This window comes from Oryza sativa, chromosome 12 (assembly GCF_034140825.1).
Source record: "Oryza sativa Japonica Group chromosome 12, ASM3414082v1".
Taxonomy (NCBI): domain Eukaryota; kingdom Viridiplantae; phylum Streptophyta; class Magnoliopsida; order Poales; family Poaceae; genus Oryza; species Oryza sativa.
In genome coordinates, this window is record NC_089046.1 from 14,537,190 (window position 1) to 14,556,101 (window position 18,912).

At 37.9% G+C, this 18,912-nt stretch overlaps 1 protein-coding gene across 1 annotated transcript; it reads left to right on the forward strand.

Annotated features, from left to right (window-relative positions):
• Positions 1 to 240: 240 nt before the first annotated feature.
• LOC4352123 (putative leucine aminopeptidase 1) lies at positions 241 to 5,618 on the forward strand. The gene is made up of 10 exons (XM_015763516.3): positions 241 to 432; positions 939 to 1,389; positions 1,869 to 2,063; positions 2,169 to 2,394; positions 2,781 to 2,907; positions 2,991 to 3,086; positions 3,475 to 3,552; positions 3,937 to 3,997; positions 4,127 to 4,314; positions 5,244 to 5,618. Exons 1-10 carry the CDS (start codon positions 370 to 372, stop codon positions 5,370 to 5,372), a joined length of 1,614 nt encoding a protein of 537 aa, XP_015619002.1. The 5' UTR covers positions 241 to 369; the 3' UTR covers positions 5,373 to 5,618.
• The last annotated feature ends 13,294 nt before the right edge of the window (positions 5,619 to 18,912 follow it).

Here is an 18,912-nt window from a genome sequence, read left to right on the forward strand (position 1 = left end):
CCATCCTGACCGGATGGATTTTCCTTATCCAAGAAATTAAGGCACTGCATTATTAATGCCTTCGAATAGTATACTCCCATCTTTTTGCTGCAATCTTTGGCACCTACACAGGCCAAGGTCGTTGCAGATATGGTCAGAGACGACGACTAAGCATGGAATTAGTTTCACTCCCTTCAGTGTGTTAGTGTGTCGTGTACAGTCTGCAGACGCAACTGCACCCGCTATATAGCATACCACTTCAGCCGATCCATTCAATTCCACACACATCGCCGCCGCCGCCGCCGCCGCCGCCACCGACCTCGCCGGAGCTAACTACTTTCCGGCCAATAGCTAGGTCGATCGATCGCCCTTGGTCGTAGGGTTGCTCGAATGGAAGGACACACCGCCCCCACTCTCGGCCTCACCATGCCCAACGTCGTCGATCCTCCTCAGGTGCGTCATGCGTGACTTATGCTAATTATCTCCCGGAAAAACAAGTTGCTACTTTCTTTGACTTGATCACTCTTTGACATAGTACTCTCGCTCTTGACTGAGAATATATACTTATCGTTTTGGAGATGGGTATTATCAAACTTTTAAAATTTTAACTATTAATAACAAATAAAATATTTGTCTTATAAATATGTAGAATATGCATAGATTACTTTTAGAAGGTAGGTAAATAAAATTACATATTTATTGATATTTATATATATATTGTAATAAAAATAGTGGTTAAAGTTATTATTTGAAAACTATGTGTTTGTCAAAAACGATAATTATAATCAACCTGGAGGGAGTGCAGTGTTTCTGAAACAATCACTGATCGAGATGAGATCATTTTAGTGTTCTTCGCAAAAGTTTTCTTCCATTTATTTCTGTTCGACAAATTCTTCGTACAAATTTTGCGTCATCTTTCAAACAAAATGAGGTCAAATTTTCTTGGTTAAATTTTATAGATCAGTTTTGCCGCCAAGGACATGGACCTCACCGAGTGGGAGGGAGACATCCTAGCCGTCCTTGTGACCGAGACCGACGTGTCCAAGGCGACATCATCAAGCTCCAGGTTCACGAACGCCGCCGCAGCGCTGGCGAAGCTCGACGGCGAGCTCGGCGGCCTCCTGTCGGAGGCGTCGGCGGAGGAGGAGTTCGCCGGGAGAGCCGGGCAGTCGGTGGCTCTCCGGCTCCCCACGGCGCCGGGGCTCCACGGTTTCAAGAGGGTGTGCCTCGTCGGCGTTGGCAACAACATGCCGTCCTCAGCTGCGGCTTGCCGGAGCACCGGCGAGACCATCGCGGCGGTCGCCAAGTCCGCGCAGGCTCGCAGCGCCGCCGTTGCTCTCGCCTCGCCGCCGCCGGGTTGGGTTCAGGGAGAGGATCTTAGGCTGAATGCTGCTGCGGCAGTGGCTTCTGGTACTGTGCTGTGCTCCGGTTGCTTTCACTTGTTTTTCTTTTTCCGTTATCTTTTTAGGACCCATTCGCAATAAGCGTTGAAATTAACTACTTCCCCCATTTAATTTTGAAAATACATGTAGTTTAACGACATGTTAATTGTATATTATGAAAATATTTCTCATAACGGGTCTAAAAATATGAATATTATGATATTAAACTATATGAGTTTATAAAAGCTAATCATAAAAAAAAATAAAATGTTTTAAAACAAGATAAGTTATAACATTATTATGACAGTATTTTTCAAGGTAAATCTGTTCATATATATAGTTTCCACATAACCAATCCATGTATATTATATTAAGTAGACGCCACTTTTCAGAATTCTAGAAATTTTACCTGAAACATATTCAAAACGACATGTTTTTCTTTGTTAGATACTTAGATGTAGACGTAGTACTATTACCTGCTGGATTGACTTCCTCTTCGGATTGCAGGAGTTGTGCTTGGGTTGCACGAGGACAGGAGATACAAGTCTGACTCCAAGAAGGTGCATCTCAAGCAAGTAGATCTTATCGGATTTGGCTCCGGCCAAGAGATGGGCAGGAAACTTCAGTACGCCAACCATGTTTCCTCAGCCGTGATCTTCGCCAAAGAGCTTGTGAACTCACCTGCAAATGTCCTTACCCCTGGTAAATCACTGCATTCTTCCTACTGAAACACTGTCTGAATTTTCTGCATAGATTCCATTGCAATGTCTGCTTATCTGAATATTAACTCTTTGATTCTTTCTTCAGCTGTTCTCGCGGAGGAGGCATCGAACATTGCTTCTAGTTACAGTGACGTGTTGACGGCGACGATATTAGACGAGGAGAAATGCAGGGAGCTGAAGATGGGTTCGTACTTGGCAGTTGCTGCAGCCTCTGCAAATCCTCCACACTTTATACACTTGTGCTACAAACCCCCTGGAGGAAATGTCAAGAGAAAGCTAGCAATTGTTGGGAAGGGCCTCACATTCGACAGGTTCTACCTCTCTCTAGATAATTTGTTGATTGTTACAGTGAAATACTCCCTTCATATTTTAATAGATGACGTTGTTAACTTTTTGCAGGATGTTTGACCATTCATCATATTTAAAAAGTTAATAAAATATTATTTATTTTGTTGTACCATGTTTTACTATTAAATGAACTTTAAGTATGACTTACATTTTGATATATTTACCCACGAATGGTCAAATGTGACACCAAAAGTCAATGACGTTATCTATTAAAAAAATATATAGTATTAATTAGTTCTTACATGTGATTTAGAAACTTTCAATATGCTTGTCATAATGGTAGTTTTTTCTACTACATCGGTAATAAATAAAGTTAGTTTTTACAATTGATTCAGAAATTTGTGTGCATTGGGGGCTACAACATTAAGATTGGAGCAGTCACCACTATTGAGCTGATGAAGAAAGATATGGGTGGCTCTGCAGCATTGTTTGGTGCAGCAAAAGCTTTGGGCCAAATCAAGCCTCCTGGAGTAGAGGTACTTCCCTTTTCAGTTACTTGTGTGAGCAAGCACTGGTTTACTTGTTATGGTGTATCTACTAATAATTTCCCTGATCACAGGTTCATTTTATTTCTGCTGCATGCGAAAATATGATAAGTGGCACAGGCATGAGGCCTGGTGACATTGTGACTGCTTCTAATGGAAAAACTATTGAGGTATTATTCTTATAATACTTTGAGAAGACAACAATATTCAGCATACACGAGGCATAGTTATTTAGTAACGACGTGATACCTTTTCTTGTAATACTTTTGAAAATCAAAATATTCAATTATACATGATCCATATCTTAAATCAGTACTTCCTCCGTTTCACAATATAAGTCATTCTAGCATTTTTCACATTCACATTGATGCTAATGAATCTAGATAGATATATATGTCTAGATTCATTAACATTAATATGAATGTGGAAAATACTAGAATGACTTACATTGTGAAACGGAGGGAGTAATATTGTGATGCTTATCCTGCTTCTCAATTATCAGTAATGCTAAGATCACACTGTTCTTATCGTCCAGTTCTTGTCTATCACTTTGTTCAGGTGGACAACACTGATGCAGAAGGAAGGCTTACACTTGCTGATGCTTTGGTATATGCCTGTAAACTGGGTGTTGACAAGGTAATGAGTTAATTTTGAAAGTTGCTCGTGTTCTATTGATATGACTGCCATCTGTGAAGTTCCATATTTGAAAATTTGTATAGGACATTGCTATTGTTGGTTGTAAACTTTTTAGCCCTGCCACCATTAACTCTTTAGAAACAAGTCATTTATAAAGCCCTGTTTGGACTGGAAAAATATTTTGCGCTGCAAGGAAGCACAAGAACCAAAATATAGGGATTATCACACAATAATTTAAACAGCTCATTGTTCTTGTCGATCCACCAAAATATAGGAAAATTGTCTCTCTTTTTTTCGGTTATGCAAAGTATGGTTTTCACTTCTTGGTCCATCTTATAGAGAGTGTTGCTCACGCTACTTACCTATCTTTAATTATGCAAGCAGATTATTGATCTGGCAACACTTACTGGTTACTGCAGAATTGCACTTGGTCCTAGCATTGCTGGTAAGATCAAATATAATATCTCTTCTGTAATCTTCTCCGTTAATAAGTATGGTAAATTTTGAGTGCTTACAAGAAGGAATAGTGGGTAGTACATTGTTCTTCAGCATACTAAGAGAAATATTTTTACAGGGATTTTGACTCCAAGTGATGAACTGGACAAGGAAGTCGCTGCCGCATATGAGGCATCAGGAGAGAAGTTCTGGAGACTGCCACTAGAAGAAAGCTATTGGGAGCAAATGAAGTCTAGCGTTGCTGATATGCTTAACACCGGTAGTCCGCTGGGTGGTGCAATTACGGCTGGACTATTTCTGAAGCAGGTATATTATTTTCTCTTTCTTATGAACCGAGAAAGAAATTATCTGTGCATCCTTTCGTGGAGTATCGTAAAAAATGTAAACCATATGATATAAATGGAGCGTCTAGGCAGTTTGTATTTTATAGGATACATTACCCGTGGGCCAAGATGAAATTTGTCTGAGCAGCCATCATTTTGTCTAGGCAAAATTCTGCTAGAAAATTAGGTTTTCGTACGGAAAAAGTTGCATTTAAAAGCGTTGAAGGATGGTATAGAACACGGAAAATTGCTTTCAAACTTAAACCAAACCAAAATTTCTCAACAAAGACAGAATGAATTGAAATTACGTCGAAACTGAAATGAAGTGATGAATGTAGCCACATTCTGCTAGAAAAAGAAAAACAATGTTGGGTTTACAAAAGTAAATCTAGTTGACAAATTCGTCGTCATCAGTAAGTAAAAACAATGGACTACTTTAATAGTTCTGTTCGTCTCAAACAGTATATTTACATACCTGCACTGATCGTCAGCAACATCATGCATCTTAAAACAATAAAATGGGTAGACAAACTACTGCAATCATCCAAATGATAAAAAATATCAACATAATTATGGTGAATTAATGGAAAACGAGGCTCTTTATACATTCCCAGGTCTTAATGCTGCCATTACATGGCTATATATGAAAAAGTATTTACTAGAAACAAAATAGTACTCTTGAACTGTCAAATTTGTTAAGGGTAAATGTGAGATAGTTTATGTTAAATGTATCAGAGCAATTTCTCATCACTTATGTACACAATATATATGTCATTTAGAGCCAAAGTAATTGATCGAGATCAAGCCCCAATTCCTTGTCTCTAAAATTGACAAAATCATTAGCTCCAGTTCAATGTTTTTGACATAATTTTCAGGGTATATATATAAATGCTGATGCTTTTTTCTTTGCAGTTTGTTGATGAGAAAGTGAAGTGGATGCACGTTGACATGGCTGGGCCGGTTTGGAACTACAAAAAGCAAGAAGCCACCGGATTCGGCGTGTCCACATTGGTGGAGTGGGTCCTCATCAACTCGTCTTAGAACAAATTCTTGCCCAGTCTGTTTCCATCATCATACAAGCTAGGGTAGTGAAAAGCATGCCGATTAGTGTATTTGGCATAAGCCAGGTTATGTCGTATTGTAGCTTTCTGTTTGTCAAAGCGGAATAACACCGTTGGAGTTGTGGACCAATTCATATTGTAAAAGCTGGCCTTTTTTCAAAAACTCATGCGTGCTTTGTTCTTAGTCTGTGGCGAGCAACAAGACTACTAATAACACAATATGTTTCTTGCACATGGAGAGCGTGAATACCATAGGAATTTTGATGGTGTTCGTATTAAAAAAGGTAAAGATCGAACGTTCCTCAATCACAGATAAAATGTAGAAGGTATTTAAGTATTGGTAAAGGTATTTAAGGGTAAAAACATAATTTTGCTAGTAGAGCAAAAATGGCAAAATCATCTCCCAAATCATATGCATAAATAACCGTAGTATAATTTATCAATAGGCTTGCGCCAAGCCATCGATTGGCCGATCCCGTCTCCTCTTCAACCCTCAAACAAGAGACGCTTCACCATCTGTCTCTTTCCAATGAACCAGTTCAAACCCTCCAAAAAGAATGAAACTTAGGGAGAGAAGAAGCGAGACGTGATGTGAGTATTTTTTGGTATAGATCGAATTGATCGCTGCTAAATCAATGGGTATCCATGATTTACGTTGTCTCTGCAACAGTACAAATCACTACGACGATATACCGATTAATTGATGTAGGCATTCAATTCACATATAATGCCCATATTTTACTAGTTAATTACTCTACTACCATCGTGTTAAAATAATATTATTCTCTACCATACCCCTCTTTTGATCAACGGTGCTAATTGTTCCACCTCCAAGTACATTCCTCTAAGTACCTCAAAAACACCATAAAAGGTCATACATAGGGGTTTCAAACTTTCAATCATGCCACCTCTCTGATAACGCTAGGCTCCATTGGAGCACAACATAGAAAAAACACATAGATATAAAAAAACATAGGAATAGGTAGGATTGTACATGTCAAATAGAGGAATAGAAAACACATGAATTCTAAAGAATATGTTGTTTGGAACACACGAATTAAAGAAATTAGTAATCTAATTTGGTTATGGACTAAATACTACATGAATTCTAAAGAATGTGGTGTTTGGAACACACGAATTAAAGAAATTAGTAATCTAATTTGGTTATGGACTAAATACTACCCACTGGTATCACATTCCCACGTCCTTTTTCTTCGCACACATGATTTCTTGCAAATAGATTGGACTGGATATTTTTTTCTTTTTCCTATGAAAACAAAGAGACTAAATTGTGTTTCTCATGAATTCGAGAGAGAAAATTATAAGGTATCTAAAGTCCTCCATTTGAAAGGACCCCTCAATTTACATGAAGGGTACCTAGCACTCATGGTTGAACTGCCAGATATTATGCTTCCCCATGTCCTGGCTCTCCATGCCCGTACAGGATGGACAAGTTCGCCGGCCAATACAACGCCGTCGTCTCCCACGACACAGTGAGCTCAAACAGGAAAAGGCTATAGGTATGGTTCTGCTTCTCTTAACCCTCCCCGTCATCTTCTTTATAAAATAGGCATAATCTTGATTTGGATTGGATGCATACTAGCCCGTCCAGCCAACCTGTGGTACTCCGAATGCAGTTGGACATCTCCAGTTTGGTCACTTCTGTGCTAGCATCGTGTGATTTATCGTCAGCTATTTGAACCAAATACCTGTATGGCATATGTCCCTGCTTGATCAACTGCTCCACAATCATAGTCTACAGGTATCTATTATATGTGTACGTGTTAGCTCAGTAAACATTGTCGCCACCACACATATTGCCAAAATATTGATTTCGCTTAATTTCGGTTGCCTCACAACAAATTGTAGCTCTATGTGATCTCTTTAACCACATGGTTCAGTTAGAGCAGAACGTGACACTAGCTATGGCAGGTACCACAGGCCAACATAATGTCTGAAGTAGTCTGCGTTGTTGCAGTATATTTAGATCACATCGAAATCGGGTTATGTTGTCATTTACTCTGATTTGGTCTTCAAATTTTTTATACAAATTCAGGTAGCCTTTTTATTCTACATATGCATCTTATTGTTCTGCTAGAATACTATGCAGTGTTTTTCCCACCCAATTATCTGCTGGCCATTTTTTGATTAGATTATCATAGTATAACTAATCTACCTACCATTGTGCAGCCAGATAGGTATGTCAAGATTGCCGAGCTCGGCGGTGCCATTCATCTTACCTTTCTTCTTCAAGAATTTGGATGAGCTGCTATACTAGGTTACAATTATGGGTGCAAAAATACTGCAAGATTAACCTTTATAATAATGCTTGTTTGGGTGGCTTCCCCCCTCCCCCACCCTATTTTTTTGCACTCCGTCGATTGTGTGCTATATATTATACACGTGCTCCCTAATTTCCCTCTTGAAACACCAAACTTATTCAGCACCTATGTGCCACCTGCGTGATTTGGGTATAATGAAAAAAAAATCATTCGAGGCTGCATTGATTTGTTTTTTCCCTAACTATCTTTTCTCACTATCATTGTCCTAATCAGGTATTGTGATGTCTACATCTAATGATACACCGGTTCCTAATGTGTGCCGCCGGCGCTGGCAATATACCTTTACCGATTCACCAACATGTTTTAAATTAGTTGCATAGCTTTCGCTTACTTATTACAATCAAGTTCTACTTATTTATAACACCAACCTGCATAACTTATACAGATAATGAAATAATTTCTTTTTCTACCTTCATGCACTCCAAGTTGTTGCACTATCGGGTGGTGATGACATCTTTCCTATGGATTTTCATTTGCCTTCTAGACGTTCTGTGCGGCGGAAGTTGTCTGCTCAGCCCATCGGTATAATTGCCATGCCGCACCTTTTGTGCCATGTATATTGCCCTTGTCTACCTGCACTATATGATGCATACGCGTACATGCTATGGCCACATATTCGACCTGCTGCGTTGTAATGTCAATGAACATTATTATGTTTCACCGCTTTTATACCGACTTTATTGCATTGATCATGAGTTCATGACGATAACACTTATGTCCTTGATTAGATTTCCCGCGGCCAGATTCTGCGACAGCTGCTCAATCACGCAAGAAGCGTAACGCATGTATGCTGGCATCCTCAAGGCAGAGTATGTATCACTTAATTTCCTTTGCTTTTTATTCTCTATGGTTTTACTTGGTGGTGCTACCTGTTAGGTGATTTTAATACTTGCTAATCTGGGAGATGGTATGCGTAGGTTCGTCATCAACCACCCATGCCTTTCTAACTCCATGAACTAAGCATCTTTGTAAGTTAATTTCTAGGCTCTCTTCTATGCATTTATTTTTTTGCTACATTTCTTTTTGTTGTAATTATATGCTTCGCAGCAAATGCATTGCTCCCGCTGATGTGGATTAGCTTTGATGAACAGGCTATAGATCTCAGTTTAATCTGATTACATCTCATAGCTTGGTTCGTGCTATCACAACAGAGGCTCACTCATGAATGTTCACCATGCTGATTGGTGTTAAAGCTCGTTGACAAATGCTCATCATACCATTCCATTTTGGATCAATTTATGACATAATAGCTCGCGTTTGAAAATTACTATTGTTCTATATATCTGTGATTCCAGATTTCTTAAAAAAAGTGTACCCCTCAGAATTGGAGACAGTTGTACATATATATGGTCTGTCCATTTACAATAGCTTAGATAATATATATGTGATTTATCTAATTTCCTAAAAATATTGCACAAGTTACATGGCATGTATGAAACTATAACCTTTCCTTGCTTCAGATTTTACTTATATTGCTCTTTGCTGAACTTAAATGTTATTATGCTTTAGTCATATCCTTATGAGGATAATCAATGCCCTTCTAGATTAAATCTACCTCAATGTCTTGGGTATCCTCTTTCCATATACACTTATATTGTAGCTGATTGAGATTTTTTATGTGCTCTTATGCAGATCCAAACTTCTAAAAGAAACAAATGCTCATCTACTGTAAACACTTGATTACTTTGAAGGGCAAAAAAAATCTTTTGCTATAATCACGATGAAGCCACCTAGAGCATTTCTTGCCAGCATGTTTGATCAGTTAAGCAATACCTACATGTGTTCTTGGTAAGATTAGAATAGACAAGTATCACATCATATATGTTCTCAGTAAGTGATGTACTCCTGAATCCCCACAAAGATTAAAAGTGACTTTTCCCTTATCTGTCGTCCTTGCCAAACTATAGTGTTTATTATATGGCGACCTTGCTTTCAAGTTCTATATATGAAATTTGTCTTCAGGGAAGCTACACATCAATAGTTATCATGTTGGATGCAAATGATTATAAATATATGTTGCCTTTTGTTGTCGTCCTTTAAAGTTTTTTTATTAGTACACAGATCTTACATTTTTTTGCTCTGTTTTTGTTTTAGCTGGTAGTGCATCCATTCTGTTTGCTGACATCTACTATTAGTTTTCGATCCACTTAGCTCTGTTGATGTTGATGTGCGGGTAACATCCAGTAGATCAACTAGATGAATGCCCCGCCGCATTGCTGCGGGAAATTAAGTTGCATAATATGTTCAAATAAGATGAAATATGAATATTAAAACTAAAACAAATTGATACTTATGAATTTTGAAGCCTAAAAGTGATTGAGATTACTTGGTGTTATGAGAGAAGAAAGAAGAGACAATTTGAACCATAGATTTATCATTCAGTGGCTAGAAATAATTAGGGTGATGTGGCTTAATGAGAGAAGAGAGAAATAGCATTAACTACACTTAGTGAGGATGAACTATATAAGTTTATAGGATTACTCAAATTATACTGATGGGTGGGTTTTTTTTTTGGGTTATATATTATGGATAAATTAAAAATCAACACTCGTTATGAATCCAATGATCATAGAGCACTATATATATTGTTCCCCATTGGTTTATACAATACATTAGTAGTTTAGACTTGGAAAATTATTATTATCCCATGACGGTTGCAATAGGTTGTGGAGTTTAGGATATAAAGATATCATAAATTTAGACTTGGATATATAATATACAACACGTTGATTGGATGCAGTTTATTCTAATATAACAGTTGCATGGTCTGATGTTGCCTGAAAATTTACATTACTAAACATACCATATAAATTCTAGAAAATTTATTTAATTTTTCAAAATTATTATCCAAATAAAATTCAAATGCATAAGTAAATGTACTTAAACATAATTAATCCGCTTTTATCACTCACGTTTGGTTTGAAATTGATTCCAACTGCAGCAGTTGTTCTTTTTTTAGGTTCACATAAACACAAATTTTAAATGTAAATTAGATCACGATATTATTCACATAGTTGGTACAATAATGGGGACAAAATTACATACAATGCTAAATCACCGATGCATGAATTAGAGTGTATTCTAGGGTTTTTAAAAAGGAAAAGTGACGGTTGTATCATGTGGTGCTTTAGATTGTGTAAATAAAGATATAGGTCGAACTAAAAAATATTTCAATCTAACTTATGATTTTAATGATGATATCATTACATTGGAGAATGTTGATAAAATAGATCGTATGACAATTATTGTAGTGTCAGCTCCGATATTTCGTTCCCATGGTAAATTCATTGGCAAACTATATATTCACGTGATGATTGGGGCGATACAGAAATTGGGCTGCATGCCAATTCCATTATCTAATTGATCGAAGATAAATTCGAAATTGAAATTTCAGAGCTAAGTAAAAAATGCACATATATGTTTTTTCTATGTTCCCATTGTTACTTTCCAAGTGTGTTAGCAAATATATGAATTATATAACTTGTAGGCAATCATGAAATGTCTTTCATGTGAGAGATATATAATATATGATGATGAAAGAGAGAGACATGTTTCATCATGCTGTAGTTTTTATATATCAACTAGTTGGGTGCCCGTGCTTTGCAACGGGAAAAAATAACACCAACTTTGCCTCAACTCACATTAATTTAGGTACAATATACGATGAAAGCTACAAACGTTCATCTAGATACAAATAGCTACAAGTGATCATTGTACCATTACAGAATAGATTAGATTGTACTCCCATCTAATAATGAAAAAACAAAAAATATAATTCAACACTCATAGGACAAACAGTAGCAATTTCAGATCTTATCTCTCACCATTGACCATATTTAAATTTGTTCTGACCAATAGGAAACTGAGATGATCAACAGTATCAGTATGGCCTTCAAATTTGTAAAGAATACTTCATACTTACAGGTCCCAAATATACCCAAAGCTATCTTCTGATCAACTAAAAATATAATTTCCATTTGTAATAAAAAAAACATAGGCTGGATGTAACATATGTGTTTGGACCTTGCCTTCCGAGGTGAGTCTTGCTCAGCACCCTCATTTGCTTTCCATGCCAACAACTCTGTACTGTCTCTACCCTACTCCTTTAACAACTCAATGAAACAGTGGCCTTCATATATAACATATATTTTCATTATTCCAGCACTACACATTCTAAAATTTGAATCTCTTTACAAACAAACAACATGGAACTGAAGGTCTGAAGCCTAAAGTAATGTTCATGCAAAGCATTTCACCCTGTTCAACTCTTCATTTCTTCAAATTTTTAAATCACACTCTATAATTATAATTACCAAGGAACTAAAATATTAATTAAACGGGAAAAGAAGAATATTTCAGTACATTCTAAGACCAAGTAAAGAATTACTACAAAACCATCAATGACCAATTTAATTATATAAAGTATGCAAATTTAATGCCATTTTGAAAAATCAATAGTTGTTGAAGAAAAACTGGTTATTTGCTGCATATCCTTCAGGCTTTGCTGCTCGATTAGATTGTGAAAACAGGGAACATAAGCCATGGAAGATATGTCACATAATAAGTTTTATCAAAAAGGCACGCAGAAGCCATGGAAGATATGCCACAGAACCAAATTTATCCAAAAAATCACATCACAACTATGTAAATGATGCTTATAAAAATTACTTGAATAGAGGCAATGATCAGCGGTTCATTATTCCCTGAAACATATAACAACTGGGTTAGAAATTGTGAAACATTTAATGACTGCAGAAGATGGTTCCTCATACCTAATAACCTGATGACCTCGAAGACATAACCTGCAACGTTCTCATCTAACAGATGACAGTAAATGGAAGATCAATTCCAATGTCCTTGTTTGCACTATATATATTAGTAGATAGCAGAGATCCTTTGACAGCATCAGCAAATAGAACTACAAGAGAAGCATTTAGTAGAGCATAATCTTCTGCTTCAGTAGAAATGATTAAACTCATATCACTAAGCAATAAAATGTCAAAGGCCCTCTTCTTTGCTAAATAAAGTAAGGACTAACGAGCACTGCTGCAGAATAACAACAAAAGCATCATTATGCATTCAGTGATGAGCTGTTCCATAATTGTCAACATGTTTGCAATATGCAGTAACCAGTGATTCAGACGATCACACCCAAACTTTAATTTCAGAAGCATGTACATATCAAGTATAAAGAACTAAAGAGTACATTTTTGTTTTGATATTGACATAAACTCTAAAAGAAACTATAGCAAATACTTCGATTATTTATGACAACTTAATGCAATCATGTTAGGGTCCAAAAACCAATTGTAATCTCATTATCATCTAAGAGAAACCACTATTCTCAAACCAACAACAGGGGCCAGCCAGATGTTGTGTGTATCTTCCTTCATTAATCTAACATATGCACAAAAAGAGATAGAAAATGTGCAGCTCATGTGGCAACTGTTTACATGCCCACATTGCCATGGCTGAGAAACCACAATACCACTCCATGCAGCTGGTATCTCCATTAATATGAAAGTAGTAAAACATAGTAGTGGGTTATGGGCTTTTGATCACATCAGAGCATCATGGTTAGATTATCTGGCAGAGGGCTATGTGCTTTTGATCACAACAGAGCATATCAATATTCAGATGCTTGCCTAGTTGCTCAGTCACCCCTCTCTATCAAAAAACAACATATTGACTGATATATCACCTCTAGGAGTATAGGACTTCCTAACTGATCAGGAATCATACATAAAAATTAACGGTCCTTGCCATAATGCTTAAGCTATTATAAACAATATATTGACGGACAAACACATGTAAGTGTGATATAACGCTATGTAGTACCTACATGATAATTGATGCCTTAGGTTGAGAGCAAATCAAGTCACAAAAGAAAATGAACCACATTAACCATGAGAAACCATAAAAATTGAAGTGATTGCCATGGATAATATCAATGGTCCAATCTATGATAAAAACAAAAATAGGATGAAGTAGCAGAGAGGTGTGGCATAACAAACTCTTAATTTTGAAAAATTCTATTGGCAATGTAATCAACCAATTACAAAGACATAGTCACAGATAAATAATACCTTAGGGACACACCCTTACTCCCACAAAATCATTTGACATGTACATGTAAAAAAATACATGTACAAATTTGGTCATTTCAAATCTAACACCTAACATAGAAGATCAGTTCAGGAGCAATTAATTTGTTATGATTCTCACATGGATTAGAATCAAATAGATGATTTACAAATCAAATATTTGTAGCATCAAATGAGCATGAACTGATGGTTCAATTGCCACTGAAGCAAACAAATGTAAGTACGTAACACGATAATTAACCAATCACACCAATCAGTTAGACAATTGTACTTTTTTTAGAAAATCAAAGAGTATATAACATGCCACTGAAATATGGCATTTGAGAAAAAAAGAATGAACAATCACCTGAGATCTAAGGGGTATGTAGTGCTCACAGTACTTGAGTCCAGGGCAGCCTCCTTCGAGCACTGCCACTTCTTGCCATATATAAGCTCTAGGTCCAGCTTCTTTCCGAAGTATGGTCCAATAGCACTTTCCGAAGTACGGTCCAATAGCACGAAACACACATATCAGATGAACAGTGTTATCCCTTTACAATGTCATGAAGATGCAACACACACTTCTACAATGTCATGAAGATGCAACACACACTTCTCTTGTTAGAAGTCGGTAGAAAATGATGAGCAAGGGAAGAGCTGCCAAGGTGCTTCACCAAGACAAATGCTTATGCCAGAGAGATAGTGGTAAAAAAACTCTTTACCTGATCACCTTGTCGTCAGCCATGGCAAGGAGGCGGCCGGAGGGTCTGCTCGTTGCAGGAGGCCGCGGTAGAAGTTGTGCAGTTCTGGGCATATTGACCACCGGCGGCGATGGATTTGAGTGCAAGGTGGTCTCTTCCCTTTTCCATCTCGTCTCGCAGGCGAGTCACCTTGCGGATGCTGCATCCAGAGGCGTGGGCGGAGGAAAAGAGAGGAGGCGTGGTGGTCATCGATGGTGACCTGGCGGCAGAGCTTGCAGCAGATGGGTGGTGATGGAGCTTGAGGGCCGGCGACAGCAGCACGTCGATCTGCGCGGGGCGGCGGTGGAGCTTCCGGCAGAGGGAACAGTAGCGCTCGGCTGAGATCGGTGGTGGCGGTGGCGGTGGTGGTGGCGGGAGACGATCGAGGATAGATTGGGGGCGACGCGGAGGAGGACGAGAGGGGATCAAGACGAGTGGCAGCGCGGAGCCGATCGTCGGGACGGAGATAGTGGGCGGCGTTTGCGGCGGCAGCGGCTGTGCGGGAGGGACCTGGTGGAGGAGATCGGCGAGGGCGGCGGGGAGGATCGATGGAGGCGGCGGCGCTGGTCGGTTAGGGGAACCACGGTGACGGTGGGGGAGGGAGCTGGTGGAGGATGAAAGAGAGGGCGGCGGGGAGGATCTATGGCGTCGAAGCTGGTGGGGGAAGATGGCGATGGCGGTGACGAGGACGGCGGGGATGATCGATGGCGGCGGCAGTGGGGGAGCGATCTGGTGGAGGACGGCGTGGGCGGCGGGGAGGATCGATGGCGGCGGTGGCGGGGACGGTGGGGGACGACGGTGGGACGGCGGGGAGGATCAGCTTGTCGAGGAGGACGGCGAGGGCGAGCGGGCGAGAGGAAGGGCGGCGAGAATGCGGCGAAAAGCGAGCGGGCGCGCGGAAGCTGTAAGGCCAGGGTGTACTGGGTAGTTGGAGCACGATTGGAGCGCGATGGTGTGGGTGGATAGGAGCGTCTGGAGCGTTGATTTGGTGGGAGGATCCTAGAAAACATCTCAGCCGTTCGATTGTCCAGGACTCACCACCACCACTAGGAACTTTTTAAGTAGTAAAGATATGTGCGTGATATTTCATCCCAATATGTTAAGTCTTCTTTTATAAAAAACTGAAGTCAGGCTAAACTGGTGTTATATTAAGTAAGAATAAAGTATTTACATATTCATCAAACGGTGAGTGAAGGAGAATAAAAGCCAAAAAGACAAGGAAGAAAAAGAAAACCACACGTTATTAAGGAAACTTAAGTGGATATTCTCGTGATGTTTTTTCGCTCCACACATGCTTCTTAGCTTGATCTCATTTTGTATCTTGGCAGCAGTTGCGACATTGTTTTCTCTTGATTCCGAAAACTCTCTTGTTTCCCTCACACCATATTTCCCATGCCACCAGCATGTGGATTAATATAATTGCCTTAGCTTTGTTTCTCCCTCCTTGAGATATTCTCCTGATCCACCATTTCAGCAACAGGTTTTCATCGTGTGGCAGGTCTATTTTGCTGTAGTTTAGCCTACTCAAAACCCTATCCTAGATCAGGCACAGAAAAGTGAAATCTTTCAAAAAGATATCGAGGGTTTTATAGGTTCCTATAGCAGAGTTGACAGAAATAATTATTTGGCCATTGTCTCAGATGTCCAAATCCTATTTTGCAACAGGAGCCATGCAAAGTGCTTGCATTTCGAAGGTGCCCATTGTTTCCATATTAGTTTTGCTGTAGCCGAGCTTATTCTTCGATTAAACTACGCTATATAGGCTGATCTCGCACTGTATTTTTCCATTGCTTATCCATCATCAATTTGTGGCATCTTCGACACCTTCTATGAGGACGATATCGATGTTCCATACTTGGTAAAATACCTCAAAGGATTCCTTGACGAGCTCAACTATGAGGTTGTGCCTGATATCCGCTATCCATTGATTATTTGCTAAACGTTCTTGGCCTGACCTCCTTTCCTTTTGGTATGTTGGTACAAGGCTAGAGCTAATTCCTTGAGTGGTTGTCCACCAATCCAGTTTGATTCCCAAAAGCTCGCTTTGTGTCCATCTTCTGTTGACACCAAACATTTTTTTGTCCATCTCATCACAAGGTGGAGGTGTCCCTGCACAAGGCTTGTTACTACAACACTTGGTACTACTTCTGCATTTTTGGCTGCAATATGCTGATCACAAATGGTTCTCAAGATTGAAGTTTATGATGTGTACAGTCCATTTCTAATTTTTATCTAGAGACTAACATGACAATCCACAAGCCCCCAAAATCTATGAGCATATGAATATATCACCTTTTTGCATAGTGAAATCTTTTTTTTCATAAAGATGATTTTAATATCAGATATTGGTGTTGGAAAGTAAATAAACAAAATAATATTACTTGATGGGTCTCATGGGCAAACTCTCAATACCAACTACGTATGATTTATCTCAGATTTTTATGCAGCATATTTACAACCAAAAGGAAGCAATTATATATCATGCAACGCGTGACTAAATGACTATTTATATTGAACACAATATCGTTGGCATGATTTTGCATATAAGGTGGAGTTCCTTTAAGGTACACTACACTAATGATATAATAATGATTTCCTTCCCAAAAAAAAAGTATAATAATGATTGGCATACTAGTATGGTTAAAATTTGACTATTCATTTGTGTGTATATCTTTTTAATGATCTAGTAATTTAGAGAACTACCAACCATGTCACTGAGGGTAATTTAATCCAAACTAGGAAGGTAGCCCGTGCATATGCACGGGCACCTTGTTTAATGCTGATTTAGTTTTTATTACGAATGTTTAATTTGTTTTAGATATACTCATTTTATTAGTCTTGCTAAAATGTTTGAATGTTTCTATTTAGAATTAGATAATTTTTTTGTTCAATTTTCATTTCCTTTCATCTCCTTTTTGTTTTTGGAGAATTCCACTCTATGAAGCATACTTGAAATGCTTTGATCTCTGCAATTCGGGATGAAAATATGCGGGTTGATCCTATAACCTGGCATGGGGTAAAGGTATCCGTACTAAATTATATCTCTCCAATTAAGTAAGAAAATTTAAAATAGAGGTCATAGTATTTTTTTTAGTAAATTACCACTAAACTGGAGTGTCATGTAGCAAATACATGTTGTTTCTAGATTGTTCTATGCTAAATGTCTGGAATTCACGATGTACCTAGCAAGTTTAAATGGTCATTTTTTTAATTTCTATATGGAATTAACTTATATATTGCTAAGTACACATCATGGTTGTTTCACTGCTAAGATTCCTTGGTGCAACCAACGTGCTTAGTACGATCAATATGATATTCAACTGGCCATGCGACTTCATATATCATATATATAATTTATATGCTATGACCATCTTAATATTATTCATTTATCTGTTAAAAAGATAATTTATTGATAAAAGCACTGATATCAAATTGTATGGGTAAATAGCTATGATATACATGTTGAGAGAAATTAATTAAGTAAATCTAAAGTCATTAGATATCTAACGGGATATAAGTAATGGGTCTACCAGTTCTATAAAAAATTAAGGTGGGACATTTTGATTTTTAGTGAGAAATATTAGAATTTTCTTTTATTTTGGTGGAGGCCTCAATATGCATGTGGGTCCAGAATGTAAATTTTTGTTAGGAAAATATAGTCAATATGGGTATTAAATTATTGATTTCACATAAAAAAATATGGTAGTTCAAACGGATCATAAGGGGCATAGGTATAGCTGGATAGACCTAATATGTAGACGTTCAATTGTGGTCTTTTCTTTGCTTATAAAGACAATTTTAATTTTAATTGTTTTAGAGATAGAAAAAATAGAGAAAATTATTGCCGCACACCACACAGGAATAGGGATGGAGGGAGTGTTGGGATGTTTCTTTTTTTTTAAAAAAGAATGATTTATCTAATGATCTTGAAAAATATGTTGATGTTCAAGTCAAAATAAATTGTTAGATGTTTTATTTTTCTCAGATTTATTAGGATTTTCTGTAATTTAAGCGAGATTAGTAGCAACTTAGTAAAGCGTTTATATACTTTAATGCCCATACAGATTGAGAGAAAGGGAAGATGGTTTGGGATATTTAAAACAATTATATATATATATAATGACATAAAATAATGTGTCCATCGTCTTAAGTGGAAACCAATGATTGGATGTTTCTCTAATTTAAGAGTGCTACACAATAGTTAGAAACATTTATAGTATCTTTAATGGACATATGATGTCTGTTTGTGGGTTTTTTTCTATAAAGATAATTTTAATTTTAATTGTGATTAGGATAAAAAAAAGAGAGAAAGGAACAGAGGGAGCGTACAATACGTGCGTGCTGCACGGAGGCAC

Coding starts and splice junctions, on each gene's coding strand:
- LOC4352123 (XM_015763516.3), top strand. CDS start 370: ATGGAAGGACACACCGCCCCCACTCTCGGCCTCACCATGCCCAACGTC. Junction 1,390..1,868: donor TGCTGCGGCAGTGGCTTCTG/GTACTGTGCTGT, acceptor TTCGGATTGCAG/GAGTTGTGCTTGGGTTGCAC. Junction 2,064..2,168: donor TGCAAATGTCCTTACCCCTG/GTAAATCACTGC, acceptor TTCTTTCTTCAG/CTGTTCTCGCGGAGGAGGCA.